This window comes from Gekko japonicus, unplaced genomic scaffold, assembly GCF_001447785.1.
Source record: "Gekko japonicus isolate JY-2015 unplaced genomic scaffold, Gekko_japonicus_V1.1 scaffold313, whole genome shotgun sequence".
Taxonomy (NCBI): Eukaryota; Metazoa; Chordata; class Lepidosauria; order Squamata; family Gekkonidae; genus Gekko; species Gekko japonicus.
Window position 1 is genome coordinate 431,920 of NW_015174283.1, and position 17,746 is coordinate 449,665.

Genomic DNA, 17,746 nt, shown 5'->3' on the forward strand with positions numbered 1-17,746 from the left:
TGCCCCCGGCCCCCGCCCCCCCCCCCCCCCCCCCCCCGGGAAATTGGAAAGTCTACACCCAACCTGCCAGGAACTGAATCTGGGACCTTCTGTATGCAAAGCAGTCAGTCATGTTCCCTCTTTCTTGCTTTAGGCCACAGGGGGAAAAAAGAAAGAAATGAAATTAATATGTGGCTCAAAAAGCAAACCTAGTTGTCTTGGAGGAGCCATGGCTCAGTGGTAGGGGACCTGTTTCATACACAGAAAGTCCCAGGTTCAATCCCCGGCATCTCACATTAAAAGGGACAGGGAGCAGGTGATGTGAAAGACCTCTGCCTTGAGACCCTGGAGAGCTGCTGCTGGTTTAAGTAGACAATGCTGACCTTGATGGACCCATGGTCTGATGCAGTCTACATGGGTTGATTCCGTTATTCATCACTGGCAACTGGCTCTTCATAGGATGAGAGTAACTCTTTCTGGGCCAGCTCACTGGTCTGCCTTCTGCCATAGAAACTGCAGAAGCATTTACTGGGAGTGATATAAAAGTCTATTAAATTGGTCTAGCAGTGGGCTGCTTTCTCCTTTCCATCGTAGCTCTTTTCTGGTCCTTTGGAATGCCCCTGAGAGTGGTCAGTTTGGGCATCCCACCCAGGAAAGGCCAGTGGCTTTTGTTCTCCTGCCCCTCAATGTAATATGGGTCTGTTGAAGGTACAGTAAATAGCAGAGGTGGGGTCTACCCAGCATCTAGCACTAAAACGTTACCAGCTGGAACTCATATTCATTTATTTATTTTACTTTGTTTATACCCCACCATTCTCTCCAATGGGGGTCCAACATTGTTCTCCTTTCCTTCATTTAATCCTCACAACATCCCTGTGAGGTAGACTAGACTGAGAGAGCATAACCGACCCAAAGACATCTGGTAAGCTTCCATGGCAGAGTTAGGATTTGAACTGGGACCTTCTTAATCTGTGCCAATGTTAGCTCTCTGCACATGCTCCAGGACATGTCCCTTTTGTCATGGTTCCAGGGTGTTGCCTGGGTATTGGAAGTTCTGGGCCCAAAGACTGCATTCACATTGGAGGGACAAAGGAGAACAGGAGGTCTAGAAGGGGTCCTGGTGTTCTTCAGGGCTGGATTGGGCTGACATAATTCATTGCTTTGTTTGTGTGAATGAAAAGGGAAGTGGAGAAATGCCAACGCTCAGCTTTTTGCAGAAGGCAAACCTCTGTCCCTTAATCTCAGACCTGTAGGGTAAGAGGTTTGTTTTTGAGTTCTAAGCAAAAGACACACTGTGCATGCACAGAGGCACTCGGCATCTATTGGGCTGAATCCTGGCATTGGAAAATAGGATCTAAGGCTGAGCACTGATGGACAGTGTGAGCCCTTCTGATGGACAACTTTGGGATAGAGGGAAGTCTGGGGGAGGGGAGATTAGATTCTCCTTCTCTTGCCCTTTTAACTTTCATACTTAAGCAAATGGTCCTGTTTTCCTGAGCTCCTTGGTAGAGTAATTCCAGATGGGTAGCAATAAAATAAGACAGGAGACCTGTGACACATTAACGACTAACTGGAATAAATCCGATTCGCCTTTAAGATGCTACTGAACTGCTGTTTTATGTTCCTTGTTAGGGTGAGTTCAGAACAGGATACATTGGTGGGGGGAGAGCTATAGAAATGGGTAGGGCAATCGGGGTGGGGCACAGCTGGTCCAGAGGCACATGCATGCCAACCACTTTATTGGGGTGCTAGTGAAACAGCATGTCGTGTAAAAGGTAGTGTGCCCCCCCCAGCTCCTTTGCAGTGTCTCAGAACACTCAAGATGTGCATGGTCCCGTATCTGCTTTTTGGACTGCATCATGAGGTTCCTTTGACAGGGGAGGCAAAATGTCTTCAGGAGATGTGCACACCTCCCCCTCCCCTAGCCAGGGCAAGAAGCAACAGCTAGACGCTGGAAGATGCAGATGGAATATTTTCATGAGACAGGCAAGTAGGATGCAGTGAGATCCCCCCCCCCCAGTTCTGACATGACAAAGACCTTATAAGGGCCTCGGGAAATGATAAATATTTAGTCATTGCAGAAGCTAAAAATGGAAAAGGGAGGATGAACGCTAAGGGGAATGTATAAGAATACCAGGAGGGCTGAACAATTAAAAGGGGGTGTGTGGTTTATCAGATGGGGGACCCAGCTGAATGAGAACAGAATCGGGCCCCTCCACTTTGGGGATATGGGTGTTCTGTAGCTCCTGGGCCCTCAGTCTTCCTGCAGCCCGTGTCTTTTTCTATGCTTCAAGCCTCAGCCTCACCCTTGTTCTCATGACTTGGCAAGATTTGGCTCTTTTTTGGCAGGACAAAAGTGGGGGATGGAGATGGGGTGAGCAGGCAGCCAGACAGTGTTCAGTTCTTTAAAAAAAGAAAGAAAGAAATGCTGGGGTTTAAACCCAGCCTGGAAGCTTTTTATGTGCCCTTCTTTATTGATACAAGGCTGAGTAATTGTTGTAAAATAAGTTCTGAGGCTAAATTAAACTCCTGCAAGTAATAGTGTCATAATCCCAGAAATTTAATGTTGACATAAATCAGCTAAGGATGGAAAATCTCGGGCATGGCTCAGACTGCCTCTACCTCAAGCCCAGTTCGTTGTTCGTACTGTGAGGGATTCTGGGGTTTTAAGATTTCCTGAAACTTGTGCCGTTCGCTTTGGAAACTTTTTGTTTTCATATCCGAAGAGGAGCGATTAGGGGACACCTGCTCTAAGATGAAAGCACTTTGTTCATGTTCAGAGAGACTTTATAGTATGTGTCTCTGGGTCAAGCCCTTTGGGCTAAAAATGGTTCTGTGATTCTTGCACACATATACCCCTGTAAAATGACTAGTAGTAAACTTTCTGTGACAGTTTAAGCTTGTGAGTCTGTCTCTGATACCAACATTATGGTGAGGGCTTAGAGCAGTCATGCTCACTGCAGGGCCTATGAGTGCCATGGCAACTTTCATTGAGTTTCCTGGTACCTGTTTACTTCTTTCCCAAAGCAAAGAGCCAGTCCTGGCTTTACTGTACTTCGCTGAAGTAGGAGGTGCATCAGAAGAGCCCTGGAGGCATCTACTAGCTGCACTGTCTCCAGGTTGAGAACCGGGTCAGATTCAGAGTTCTGGATTTTATTGAAACCAGCATACCTTCAGGACTGCCTCTCCTGTTATACCCCCCCAAAGAGCATTACACTCTGGGGAGCAAAATCTCCTGGTGATCCCTGGTCTGAAAGATATCCAGTTGTCCTCAACCAGGGCCAGAGTCTTTTCAGCCTGATGACATCCGTGCCCTGTGGGACCTGGTACAATTCTGCAGGGCCTGCAAGATGGAGATGTTCTGCTAGGCCTACAGTTGGGTTCACCATCAAGCCTGGCCTCCATCCCTTTCCTTTCCCCCTCCCTCCATGGGGAGGATACAAATCAACTTCAGCCGAACATATTGTTGCATTGTATTGTTTTAATTGTTTTATTGAATTTGTTTAACCTTTTTTATATGCTGTTATAGGTTGTACACCTCCCTGAGCCCTTGGGGGGAGGGCAGTTTATAAAGTGAATCAATCAATCACCTTTGTATCTGCAGGGAGCTCCTATTTGGAAACAGCTTTCTATATTGTAGGAGGATACTTGGCTTGGAACCTCCTAACATTTTGTAGGACCTTACAGGGGTCTGTGATTGGTCCTTGTGGCAGCCATTTAGTTATGGTGTCCACAGTCTGCTCTCACAATTCCAAAAGGGCCTACAGATTGAACAAGCTCAGGGAGCCCTGGGTTAGGGATTCACACCAGGATTAGTGAGACCCAGCTTCTGCCACAAGCTTGCTGGGTGACCTTGGGGCAATCACTCCTATTAACCCAATTAACTTTCTAGAGTTCTTTGGAGGATTAAATGGAGGCAGGAAGAATCTTCTAAGCTCATCTTTAGAGGAGGAGTGGGATAAAAATGTCAAAGACAGAACATTTGATAATCAAACTCATATTTAAATTATTCTTTAGGTGAATCTCCTGCAGGGGCCTTAGGTCATTGATTGTGTGTGCATGTTTTTCCAGGTCTGCTGAAAATCATCGAGATATTTTCTAGCGTTTGGTTACAAAACTGTAAAACTTGTTTCAGCTAGGAACTATAGTGCTGATGAAGAAGAGTGCCTCTGAGCATGTCCAAAAAGCTAGCTAGAAAATGGGGCTCCCAGGTAGACTTACAGTGCAGTCCTATATAGAATTACACCCCACTAAGCCCATTAACTTCAGTGGACTTTGAAAGGTGTAATTCTGTTTAGGATTGCATTTTAACACACACACACACCCCGTCCTGAGAGTAACCTTTGTTACAGCTTGTGTCAGGCATTGGTCCACCTTCCCAGTTCTGTGGTGAAAGTGATACTGATATTGCCAGGCCTTGCTGTGAGGAGAGGAGAAAGGCGTCTGGTGGCTGTATTGAGTTTCTTTGCTGAGCCCAAATTTAACCCAGCGGCCTGCAGTGGATTTATGACCCTCTAGCTCTGGGGCTAAAATTAGCCTTTGGCCGCTGGCCCTGGCGGATAAAAGATGCCGTTAGATAAAGCTGGACATCAGAGCTACCTTCTCATCCACAGTCCTTAATGTGTGATCCCATTTGCTACAGTCACGGTTATTAAAACCCATAGAAAAGTTTGTGGGGGTAGTAAGAATTTGGAGGTGGGCTCCATGAAACATAGCCACGAGCTACACTGCCAGTTTCTGAGCTTGCTGTGAGGTGCCTGTTAGTATGTTGGGGGAGCTGGTTTGTCACTAGTCTCTGGCCACAGAATCAGTGGCCAATATAATTGCCTTTCACTTTCCCAAGATGCCTAGCATTAGTAAATGGCAGAAACCATCACTATTCAGTTGGAGGCTGTCGGTGACCCATCAGAACCTGGCTGCAAACACGCAAAAAGTAAAAAAGAAGGTACAAAAGCTTGAAGAGAAGACAACTTCTTTGGAAGATCAAATGCTACAATTACAAATGGAAAAGGCCAACATGGTTCTTCGCTTCCAGGGCATGCCAGAAAAACCAGGTGAGAATCTCAAAGAAGTGATGAGTGAACTGCTAGCCCCAGTAACAGAAATGAAAACAGAACTCTTGTTAAATGAAATGGATGTGGTCTGCAGATCATATTCAGGATATAATCTGCCTGGGGAAATAGTTGTGAGATTCTCGAAGAGGCATGTTAGGGATGCAATCCTGAAAGCGGTTTCTGGAGCTCCCCTGAAAGTTGGAGAAAGTTCCATCAGAACGCTGAAGGATATTCCATTTGAAGTCAGACAACGGAGAAAGAAGTACAAGGAGCTGGTGCTTTTTCTTCAGACAAATTCAATTGGATATAAATGGTTGTTTCCAGAGGGAGTCACTTTCAAGATTAAAGATAAAAAAGAAAAGATTGACTCTATTTCAAAGGCCAAAGAATTTCTAAAGGCTCAGCTGAGAAGATCAGAGGACGAGCAAAAAGAAGAGAACAGCAAGTCTAGTGGCGAGCTGGACTCTGGTTCTTCCGGAGAGGACTCTCTGTCTGAACAGGGGGCAGCTGCCCCAAAAAGTCCTTACAAGCTGCGGAAAAGACGGGAAAAAGAGAAGTAAAGGCTGGAGGACTCTGAATTGTGCCTTGGAGAACGATGAAAAGGGGTGATTTGGGGGTATTGTCCTTAGACAGTGAAGATGTAAGAGTTATAGAAAAGAAAAAGTATTATTAAGGATTGACTCAGTTTATTTTATGCTTAAATGAAGGGGAGTTTTATTGTAACTAAGCTAATGAAGATCTCCTCTCTTGGGTTTTTAGTTAGTAGTGGGTTCCTTTTCTTTATCCTGTATATGTAGTCCCCCTCCCTGTTTTCTGTGATAGTTTTTTGTAGTTTGCAAAATAATAAAAAATCCCCTCCGGGGGCTTGAAAAAAAAAAAGAACCTGGCTAGATTTTTGGGTATGTGATGAGGAACAGAAACATGGCAGGTCCATGGACTAAGATGGGGCCCAGTGCCACTGGGAACTCCTGCACATACCTCATTGAAATGAAGGGGATTTGTTGTGCTCTTTTGCTGCCCCCATGCATTGTGGTGAAGTCTGTTCAAGAGAGCACAGTGGGCCAGAGCTACCCAACTTAATGACTCAAACATGGCCTCTAGTTGCCTCATAGCAGAACCTCCATTGCAGCCGAGCGGGACTGTGACCCAAGATCAGTTCCTGCAGCCTCACTGCATGCGTCCATGTTATTTATAATATTATCATTATTTTCTTAATTTATCGTCTGACTGAGACGTGAAGTGGATTACACAATTAAAAACAGTGTCATTGGATGGTGGTATTATACTACCAACAACTCTGAGATTCTGAGATTCCGATGAATTTAATTTTTGAGCACTTTAATGTTTTAAATGGATTTTAAATTGTACATGATGTTTTAATTGTATTATGGTATTGATGTTTTATCAGCAAGTTCTTTCTTGCCTTGTAAGCCGCCCTGAGCCCCACGGGGAAGGGCGGGGTATAAATTTAATAATAAATAAATAAATAAATAACAACAACAAAAAAGGAGACTACAAAACTAGAGAAACTGCACAATGGTATAATATATACAAAGTGCAAATCAATAAATTCTGCCTATAATTTCATAAAGTGGGCATGTGTATGAGGGCCTTGTTGGTAGTGGTTTCCCAGGGTCTGAAGCTCCACGCCATGTCTTGTCCCTGGACCTAGGAATGATTTAGGCTGAATTTACACAGGGCCCTTTTCTGCCCTTCTCCCACTGTTGGTGTACAGTCGCAAAAAGGTTGCATTTTCAAGAACAGTTTCATGGGAGAAAGCCCCATGGAATAAAATGGGATGTACCTCTGATTAGACCTGTTTAGGCTTCCTCCCTCAAGGTCCAAGTGCATAGGTGAAAAACAGAAAGGTTGCTTTAAATGTGCTCACATGAGGTTTCTGAATCAATCGACTGTGCAGGAAAGTTGATCTATTGCTGTTTAACCTTCCTGTGCTTTGCAGTGCACATCTTATTATTCCCTGGGTGGTTTTATTGAGTTTTGTTCCAATCCTTTTGATTGTTACGGTTGACTGCTTGGTTTTATCGCCGGTTGTAATGCTTTTATTACTTTCATTATTGCATTGGTATTTTATTCTGCTTTTTCGTTGTGCCGTGTTGTGATTGACGGCTCTTAGGCAGCTGTTGCTTGGCTTTTGTTGCTTTAGACTTTTTTTTTTAGATTTTCATACTGCATTTTATCTATTTCCTCTTTTTTGAAACTTTACTTTGTCGGCTGTCTTGAATGAGGTGTTAAGCAGAAAGGAAGGGATAGATGTTTTCTAAACACCTACTAACTGCCCATAAACATCTACTAACTTTCCATAGGTGCCACGCTTAGCAGTAGAAATGGCTACTTCAAAATGCGTCATCCTTGCTGTGCTGGTTTAGCTAGGGCTTCGTCCTGGGATATGGAAGCAGTGTGTGTAGTGGCTATGGTATCGGACTAGAATATGACAGAACTAGTTTCAAATCCCCATTTTGCTGGGTTATTTGCTGGGCGACTGTGAAACACTGACTTTCTCTCAGCCTCACCTACCTCACAGAGTTGTTGTGAGGATAAAATCAGAAAAGGAGATCCATGTGACAAAAATTACAATTTTTTCAGCTGATACATGGCAGGAGAGTGTTTCTGTCTCCTCAAGTCTGGCGACAGGAGGAGGTCTCAGTGGGACTAGAGGAGGTGGGAGCACAGGTTCCTGGTTCTTTTGCTGGTTTTGGGGCCGAGCAACAGAACCCAATGTCAGTCAGGGCCTCAGCTGTGGCATGCGTGTTCTTTAAATGCTCTCTCTGGTGAAAAGGGAGCCTGGATACCTGGGTTCTGTTCAGAACATGAGAAAGGTGGGGGATATTGGCTTAGACATGGGTAGCAGGGGCTAGGGTCCTGGTATCTGTGGGTTTGATCCTGAATTCCATGTGGAGAAAGGAATTTTATTCACCCTGGTGCAGACAGCCAAAGTGCCTGGGTTCTGTCTCAAGGATCGGGAGAGTGAAGAGCTGTGGTGATCAGAGAAGGTGGAAGGAAAACATGACCGGGCCTGAAGGACAGTAGAGGTTGATCTCTTTCCATGTGCTTGTATTGCTGGCTGGGTGGGGCTTGGCCTGCTTGGAGGGGGTGGAAGACTGGAGACACGCCCAAGGAGCCTGGGAAGCGGAAGATAAAACGTATTCACCAAAATAACACCCGTGTTGAGCAGAAGTTCAAGTTACCAGAAGTTCAAGTCCTTGGATGCCTCCGTTTATAAGGCTCTTTTCAGAACGTAAATTGAGACTTGTTCCGTCATGATCTCTGACGCCTCACAGACCATAGGCTGCAGCCCCCGTGGTCAAGGCCCTGCTGTACCAAGAGAAGCCCACACTGGGCTCAGAATGAGTTGAAGCTCTTGCTCCGTTGAAGTTCCTGGTGGCTATATGCCTGGAATTGCATTCGGCTCCTGGTCAGGCGCCACTTGGCCTGATGTTCACTTCTGCTCTTTTACGGAAGCTTTCGAGACAGTTTCCTCCCCAGATCTGGTTTGAGGAGGAAGGGGAAATTCTGACGCCTTCCACCACAGCCAGCCAGCCAGCCAGCCTTGTGCAGGTGATGGCTAGGGAAAAGGGGAAGAGATTAACTGACTGGCTTTCTGCCCTAATTTCTGACCTGTATTAGTACCCAGAACCCAATATATATGGTGTAGAATAGTGTGATAGTATTTTTTCCCTAAGACCTAAGAGGTTTTCTTTAAAACCTATAGGGATTTAACATTATCTATGGCACACTGACACACAAACACCCCTGTTCTCTTTTTGCACAGTTTTTGAAGCTGGTTGGTTTTACTTGGTAGTACCTGGCTGGTTGGCTGTGGTGGAAGGTGTCAAGAGTTTCCCCTTTCTCCTCAAGGCAGATCTGCATGTGGTCAGAGGCACTCCTTTTGCAATCACTTTTCATGTCTGTTTTTTTTCTTCATCCCACTTTTCCGCCAAGGAGTGCAGGATGTTATGCACAGTTTTCCCCTCCTTCATTTTATCCAGAAGCAGATCAGGCTGACAGAGAGAGAAAGTAACCAGTGAAAGTTAATCCAGTAAGCTTCATGGCAGAGTGGGGACTTGAACCCAGGGTCTTCTACATTCTAGTTCAATACTCTGCTACACCATGCTGGCTCTCAGGCTCAGCCCTGGGGAGGCAAGCTCTGGAAGAAAGGTCTGTCTTCTTTACCCCATTGCTAGAGTATGTGAGTTCTACCCAAGGATGCAGAGCAGCTCCCTTGTTATTTGGGTCAGATGGCTTTTCCCAGTTCCAGCATAAGGTTTCTTTCTAATGTGCAGGTTTGGCAATTGGAGCATCTCAGGGAAGGACAGTTGGAGCATTTTGGGTGTGGTCATATTTATATTTCCTTGCATTTGGTCCTGGACTCCTGGTGAATGGTTGGAAATGCATAATGCAGCAGGGCTGAAGCTAAGCAGGGGTAGGTCTGGGCCGTATATAGGTGGGAGAACTGGGAACTCCCCCCTTCCTATGTATGCCATCTAAAGTGACATGATGGAACAAAAGAAGAAGAGGAAGAGATTGGATTTATATCCTGCCCTTCACTCAGTCTCAGAGCGGCTTACAAACTCCTTTCCCTTCCCCTCCCCACAACAGACACCCTGTGAGATGGGTGGGGCTGAGAAAGCTCTGACAGTAACTGCTCTTTTTCAAGAACACCTCTGACAGAACTGTGGTTTGCCCAAGGTCATCCAGCAGCTGCGAGTGGAGGAGTGGGGAATCAAACCTGGTTCTCCCAGATTAGAGTCCGCGCACTTAACCACTACCCACTACAGGGCATAAATATTTATGTCTCACCAGTATCGACCCAGAGTGGCTTACACTGTTCTCCTTTCCTCTGTTTTATCCTCACAGGGTTGTTGTGAGAGATGTTAGGCTGAAGTGTGCAACTAGCCAAGGTTAACCAGCAAGCTTCCATAGCAGAGTGGGGATTTTTAAATATAATTGTGTAATGCAGAAGCAGAATTGGCCTTATTGTTAAGAAACAAATGTGAGAAGATTATAAAATAGTGCATAGAGTGGAGAAAGTGGATAGAGACACTCCCCCCCCCCTAATATTAGAATTGAAGAATAGCAAAATATTTCTTCATATAGAACTTACTACCACAAAATGTAGTAGGCACCAATGTTCCCTCTAAGCTGTGGAGTCCTGTGAGCAAAATTCCACTTTGTGAGCTACTGGCATTAGAATTGTGAGCAAGTGATTTGGCTGCTGCATAAATTAGTTTGCTCTGGAGCCCTCCTTCCTGAGCTAAGACAAAAGCGTGTGAGCCGGAGGCTAAAAAACTGTGAGCCAGCTCACACTAACTCAGCTTAGAGGGAACACTGGTAGGCACTGGTTTAGATGGGTTTATGGAGGAAGAGTAGTCTTTGTATTATTTTATTCTGTATTTTTTATTGTACTTTCTGTCGCTCCCGTGTTTTTTATTCTATCCTTAGCCCTGACTTGGATGACCCAGGCTAGCCTGATCTTGTCAGATCTCGGAAGCTAAGCAGGGTCGGCCTGGGTTAGTACATGTGTGGGAGACCACCAAGGAAGTCCGGGGTTGCTATACACTTCTGTTCATCTCTTGCCTTGAAAATCTCAGGGGACCACCATAAATTGGCTGTGACTCAGTGGCACTTTCCACCTCCACCATCGTGCCCTTGCTCCAAGAAGCTTAGGGAGACAGATATTATACCCCCCCCCTTCCTATCTTCACAACAAACCTGTAATTTGGCTGAGAAAGAGCGACTGGCCAAGGGTCAGCCAGCAAACTTCATGGGAAAATGTGGATTTGTACCCAGGTCTTTCTGGTCTTAATCTAGCACATTAACTAACGCATGTGAGGTCATATGGCTTTTCCCAGTCCAGCATGCAGTATTAGTTTTAGTTTTTGTTTTTAATTCACATATTTGGCAAATGGAACCTCCATATTTAGGGGCAGCATACCACTGAACACCAGATGCTGGTGGGGAGAGTGCAAACAGTGTCGGAGGCCTTTGGGCCTTGTTTGTTTGTGGGCTTCCCAGGGGCATCAGGCTGGCCATTGTTGGAAGCAGAATGCTAAACTGAGTGGGTGGCAATGTACCTATGGCTAGTGAGAATTGCCTCCAGGTGACTAGGCAGGAAAGCGTTTGTACATCTTCAAAAGCACCCCAAATTGTGTATGTAGGCAAAAGAGCAAGTAGGCAACTTTGTGGGCTAGTAAATTTGCTTCTTTTTTGCATTCTGTTTCTGATTCTTCCCTCTCCAACCCTAGGCAGCCAGACAAACTGGTGGTGGTCTGGACCCGAAGAAACCGGCGCATCTGTTCCAAGGTGTGTACCTCACTCACGCAGGTTGGGGGTTATCCACTGGCTAATCTTACAAGGGGGGAAAGTTGCAGGGTTCAACCCTGTGCCAGAGCTACACCTCTGGAAGACCTTGTTTGTGTTTTATCTGTCCCTTTGATCTTTTTTTCAGGCACACAGCTGGCAACCAGGGATCAAGAACCCGTATCGGGGCACAGTGGTATGGATGGTACCTGAAAATGTGGACATCATGGTGACACTCTATCGGGTATGACATCTACATGATGGGATCCAGCCTAGCCTGGGCAGTCTTGTGGGTTCTGACACACAGAAGTTGTTAAGATAAGCCCTTTCAAGATCTGTCAGCAGGTCCTTAGCTAGAATGCGAACATCAGGGGACAGAGGGCCTGTTTTCAGAAATCCATGTTTAGACTTGTGTCTTTCTCTACATTCACAGATAAACACACTTGAGCTATCTGCTGTCCTATGCATGACCCCAGTTCTGCTCCTGCACTAAATCATTTTTTCGCATAAAGCTAGTTATACGAAAGTGTTTTTGTAGCCCTGTGTGTTGTACATTCAATCCCACTGAGTGACCCTTTTCTTTTTCTCTTCCAGGACCCACATGTAGAGGAATATGAAGACAAGGACTGGACCTTTGTGATTGAAAACGTATGTTAAAACAGGCCTGATTCAAGACTTGGTATTAGAGTGGCCAAACCTAGGGCCTGGGAGTCGGGGTTTTCTCCTTGCCTCTGGAAGCAAAGCTGGGACTTAGTGACTTAGAAGAGAAGAAGAAGAGATTGGATTTATACCCCGCCCTTCACTACCCAAAGGTGTCACAGAGCGGCTTACAATCTCCTTTCCCTTCCCCTCCCCACAACAGACACCCTGTGAAGTCGGTGGGGCTGAGAGAGCTCTGACAGAAACTGCTCTTTTCCAAGAACAGCTGTGCCAGAACTATGGCTTGCCCAAGGTCATCCAGCAGGTGCAAGTGGAGGAGTGGGGAATCAAACCCGGTTCTCCCAGATTAGAGTCCGCGCACTTAACCACTACACCAAACTGGCAGGGGTCCCCAACGTGGTGCCCTTACTGCTCTTTCTGCTACTGCTAAAAGTTTTAAGCATAAACGAAGAAAAGAAAATGTCTCTGCTTGACCTGCAACATGCAATGACTGATTAGAGTCAATTGTGGGAGTCTTCTTGATCGTAAAAGTCTGATGCAGTCTCTTGCATTGAGGAAGAGAGTCGAGTAACCAAGGCTCTCTATGGAGGGCTCTGCTGGTTTGCCATGGCAGCACCTGTGGCAGTACTGATAGCAGATTGCCTACAGCAAGCCTTCTCTGGCAGATCTGGGAGAAAGTATATGGGTGAATGCTATCATTCAGATATTTAGGGGCCAGAAAGCTTAGGGCAGGGGTCCCCAACGTGGTGCCCTTGGTCCCCATGGCTCCACTGACACCTTTTCTGGCACCCACCGTGTGTTTTCCAGCTAGCACTTGTCAAGAGACTAGAAGCAACTATATGTCACAATGACCAATTTATTTCTATTTAGTGATTTTTTTTTTTTAAAAAAAACCTCTTGTCTACCTAATTGCAAGCTTGAGCTGCTGAGGTATTATGGACATAGCAATAGTAATTAAAAGGACCCAATATTATGTGAGAGCCGGATGTGGTGTAGTGGTTTAGAGTGTTGAACTAGGATCTGGGAGACCCAGGTTCAGATCTCCAGTCTGTCATGGGAGCTCACTGGGTGATCTTGGGCCGGTCACACACTCTCAGCATAACCAACCTCAGAGGATGGCTGTAAAGCTACAATGGAGGAGAGAAGACAAATATAACCTGTGTTGGGTTCTCCATTGGGAAGAAAGGTGGGGAATAAATGAAGTAAATATTATTTGTTTTGAAGTATGGGAAGTTAGACTCCTGGGTTTGGTGGGAGGTTATTTCAGACCGCTGAACTATAGCAAAAATGGAGGGATTCCAGACGCCTATCATTTGTGCTATGATTTTGTGTTTTTTGAAAATCCAAAGTAGATTTATGCTGCTCCTCCCCTCCGTGACGCATCCCCAAAATGACAGTTAAGCAGAGAGGAGCAGGGTAGCAATTTCAAAAGCAGCATCCATTGAGATTGGAGAAAGGGTGTGTTGTGAGGCTTGGATCTTTCAGAGCGTTGCAGGAAAGAGAAGTTTGAGAGTGGTAAACTGTGGGACAAGGGAAAGGAAGGTTGAGTTTGTGCGTATGGTGTGTATGCTGAAACTGCTGAGTTTGTGTGTATGCTGAAACTCTGATCATTGCCCTCACACCAGGAGTCGAAGGGGCAGCGCAAGGTGCTGGCTTCGGTGGACATAAACCTCAAACGCTTCGCCAGCTCAATTCCTACCCAGGTCGACTTAAATCTGAAGCTGAAGCCACGATCGGTGAAGGTGGTGGCAGCTACACTGCAGCTCACGCTCTCTTGTGTATTCCTGTATGAGGGGAAAGCCACGTGAGTGCTACCTCAGGGGGAGAGTAAGCTTGGTTGCACATGGGCCCTTCTTAAGCAGAGACTGGTTTGGGCTCTGCCAGTTCCTTCTCGCCATATAATAAGATCTCCAGAAAATGAGTGGGTGTCTGTCTCTTAAGACAGCAGGGGAGTCACTGCAGGTTAAAAATTCTGCCATGGCAAGGTGTCCTTCACTCACACATACAAACATACACACTTTGTGCGCATCAAAAGGCAGCTGTCCACCTGTGACACCCTTTCTCCTTTCCTCTTGCCCTTCTGCAGGGACGAGGACATGCAAAGTCTAGCCAGCCTGATGAGTGTAAAACCCTCTGATATTGGCAACTTGGATGACTTACCTGACAGTGAGGAAGAATCAGAGGAAGCCCCAAAGCAGAGCCAGCAGGCAGATGGTGCAGGCCATGGGATGCCTTCTAAAGGTAAGGCCTTCTTCCCATTTCTCAGCTCTGATCCCACAGACTGTAACAGCCATCTCTTGAAAAACTGAAAGAGGGTGATGAGGGGTTCCCTTCCTACGTCTTGATTCCACTGCTTTGACCCATGAGCATTATGCTCACAGAACAAAGACCTACTGATGATTCCTGGGCCAAGAAATGTTTGATTAACCTTGACCGAAGCCAGAGCCTTCTCCACCCTGGCCCCGGCCTGGTGTAACACTCTTCCAGCTGAGACTTGGGCCCTGCGAGACCTGTCACAGTTCCATAGGGCCCGCAAAACAGAGCTGTTCCACCAGGCCTATGGCCGAGGCTCCTGACAGAGAAGAAGAAAACTCTCTGATGGGCTCTCCTTTTGCCCCCTTTCTCTGGCCTTCCCCCAGCATGACTAAATCTTTCCCTGATGTGAAAATTTTTATGTATTTATTGTAATTTGTGTTATCTGCTGCTACAATTAGTAACTTAAGCCTGTAGTTGTTAAGCTGTTTTAATTAATTTATGATGATTGTTGTTATAATATGTTGTTACTTCCCCTGAGGCTAGCAGGGGAGGGTGAGTCAGAAATCAGATTAATAAAATAAAATAAATGATAAAAGCAGAGCTGATCTTTCCTGGCAGCATCTCAAATCAAAGCGTTCAGATTAGTGCGGTTTTCACCAGAGCTGATTTAAAATTGACATGAGGATGAGTTGAGGCCTTGCAAGGAGCTCTAGGTGCTCAACTTTTGCAAGGCTTTATTAGTAAAAGGTTAGTTTGCAGTAGATTTGAGGTTCTACAAATGTGCTTGGCTTCACTCTTGTCATATTTAGTTTGAAATGAAAAGAATATTGCTCAGGATAGAGATGAACCCGGCCCAAGCAGTGCCAGAACCCTAAATGGCCTGAAGATAGACTACATAAAGGATCACCTATCTCAGTATAAGCCCATTTGAATGCTCAGGCCCCATCCAAAGTGCCCCCATCTTTAGAAGTGAAGTAGGTGGCTGTTAGGGATGGCCATTGTGTCGGCTGTGGACTTTTCTCCTCATGGAGACCCGGGTGGTGTCTTCCATCATCTTCTTCTGCAGGTTTTATTTGGACTCCGCCAGTCTCTTCCCCCTTACATACAGCAGAATTTTCCTTTCTCTGGACAGTGATATTTGTGCGTGCTGTGGGCTGTAAGTTTTCTGACTGTTGCTAGGTTTAATTATTTACACTATTTTAAACCCAGGTTTGGGTTTAAAATAGTTTAAATAATTAACAAAACCATGCAGCTGCTGGTGTGACCTTGGGTCAGTCGTAAGTTCTTTCAGAGCTGTTCTCTCAAGGGCAGTTCTCCAGAGAGCTCTCTCAGCCCCACCTACCTCACAGTGTCTGTTGTGGGGAGGGGAAGGGAAAGGGATTGTAAGTCGCTCTGAGACTCCTTCAGGTAGTGAAGGGCAGGATATAAATCCAATCTCTTCCTCTTCTTCTTTTTTGCTAACAACTTCAGTCTCTTTTTATTGCCTGATTTTATTTTGATGGTTGCATTTATTGTGCTTTTGTTTTTTCTTTTTATCAGCTGTTGTCAGGCAGAAAGGAGGCATTGAAGTATCTCAATTTGTCATAAATATGGAAGGTGGTATTTCAAAGTGGGAGGGAGTGCCGTGGAAAAAACAGGAGGTCTCTTTTTCTGTGCTCGTCCCCAAAGTTGCCTGTTTCTTTGGAGCTTCCCTGAGCCAGAGTTCCTCTAGTTTTGTAAAAGATGCTCCTAAATCTTTTCCTTTCCTACCACCCCCCTCTGATTCCCAGGCACACAGTTCTTCCCCTTGGACTTTCCCTGCAGCACCGGTACTAATTTGGGATTGTGAGCACACTCTTGGCTTTTATCATTTGTTTACATGGTCCAAATTCAGTAAGCAGTGCAGTATGCAAAAACTGCAAATATTTGCATCCTTTGTTATTCTGCTGCTGGTCATGGGATGGTTCGGGAGCTGTGCCGGACACTGACGCCTTACCCTGCCAACCCTAGAGAGATCTCCCTCCAATCTTCCTTCTTGCTCTTGAGGTTTCGTTGCGCCTTTGCCACTGTGAGGCCTAGAAGAATGATTTTAAATTATTTACTTAAAGCTGACTTTATCTGGGGGCTTGACCCTATCTGCTGTGTATCAAGTGCTTTGTTGATACTTTACTATTTTACCGTTTCAGAGCACTTCAGCCAGACTCTGTAAAACCCCTCCTTTAGAGCCCCTCAAACATCTCGGGGTGGGTGGGTGTTTAGGCCTTTCTTTGTTCTGCATCAGGAGGTTCTGCATTTTCTCGCGCTGCTGGAAGCGTCATTACTTATGCATGGACTTTTTAAAATGTCTCTATTTTTTCCCCCTTTTTAGGATTAGTAGTCCTCCACTGGCTGTGCTGTTGCATGCCCAATCTTCTGCCTGTAGTCATTCTCCTTCTCTCTCTCTCTCTCTCTTTTTTCTGCCTGTTTCGTCTGTTCAGGATTCCTCCAAAATGTGTTGACGGACTATTTCTCAGGTAGGCTTCCTCATACCCCCTTTCTTGGGTGCACATGGGTGCAAAATCAAATTATACTCAACAGTCCTTTAACCACATGGTCCTTTTCACGATTGGGGGGCAAAAAGGTAGAATCGCACTCCTCTGAGTTTCTATGCATGCTTTCGGGTACAATCAAAACTCTGATTTGGTATATTGAGTCTGACTGCTTTTCCTGGGGTGTTGCTTGCTCTGGATCTTTCATTCATTTATTTATCTCCACCGGTGTACAGTGGCGTTTTACAGAATAATGTAAGCGAATAAGAAGAGTCTCTGCCCTGCGCTGCTTACAGTCTAATCTTAGAGGAGAGCAGAAGATCAAGGAAGAGGCTAAGCAAACAAGGGATGACTGATCAAAAGCTATTCTGAGAACTGTCTTAGCGTTTCAGTTGTGGCTAAAGGGTTAAACTTACACATGATGTTGGAATTCCACAAATGGAACTCCTGACATGTTTGCTTATAGAAAGCAGCTACATCAGGGCTCAAAATGGATTGGGGCTATGCCGCTGGGAAAGGGTGGGTCAGCTCTTTCATTCATTCCATGTTCCACATTGCTTCCCTGGTTGGAAATGGTTGTCCGTCCGTGGTCGTCCCCCCCCCCCCCCCCCCCCCCCCCCCCGCGGCTGTTAGACGCAGAAGAGAGAAAGAAGAGTTCTTTGTAGCATGCAACAAAGTTTTCTCTACCAGACTTTAAATAAATCTGAAGGAGTCAGTTTCAGTTTGGAAAGAATTAACCCTCTCCCCTTTCCCAAGACTCTATCGCCTTCACCCTCTTGGGCGGGCGCACGCATGACGTGTCTGGAGTTCCCGTTATGGAGATACGAGGGATTGAACCTGGGACATATTGAGCAGCATGTGTCATTTGGCTGCTTAAAGGAATTAAACCAAAGGATTTACAGATTAGGTTGTTTTGATTCGAAGGGGGTGGGAGTCAGAATCATGAACGTATTTGGAAGGTTGTTCCGGGCC

The 17,746-nt window shown here is 45.7% G+C and overlaps 1 protein-coding gene across 2 annotated transcripts in view; it reads left to right on the forward strand.

The window, feature by feature from the left end:
* The window catches only part of EHBP1L1 (EH domain binding protein 1 like 1), a 49,903-nt gene that overhangs the window by 2,568 nt on the left and 29,589 nt on the right, over positions 1-17,746 (forward strand). The window contains exons 2-7 of one of the 2 annotated variants that reach the window (XM_015423935.1): positions 11,297-11,354; positions 11,500-11,595; positions 11,946-11,999; positions 13,637-13,815; positions 14,098-14,252; positions 16,724-16,759. In XM_015423935.1, coding sequence (XP_015279421.1) covers positions 11,297-11,354; positions 11,500-11,595; positions 11,946-11,999; positions 13,637-13,815; positions 14,098-14,252; positions 16,724-16,759 — 578 coding nt within the window. The remainder of the gene's footprint in view (positions 1-11,296; positions 11,355-11,499; positions 11,596-11,945; positions 12,000-13,636; positions 13,816-14,097; positions 14,253-16,723; positions 16,760-17,746) is intronic. The other variant, XM_015423936.1, reaches the window with a different exon arrangement.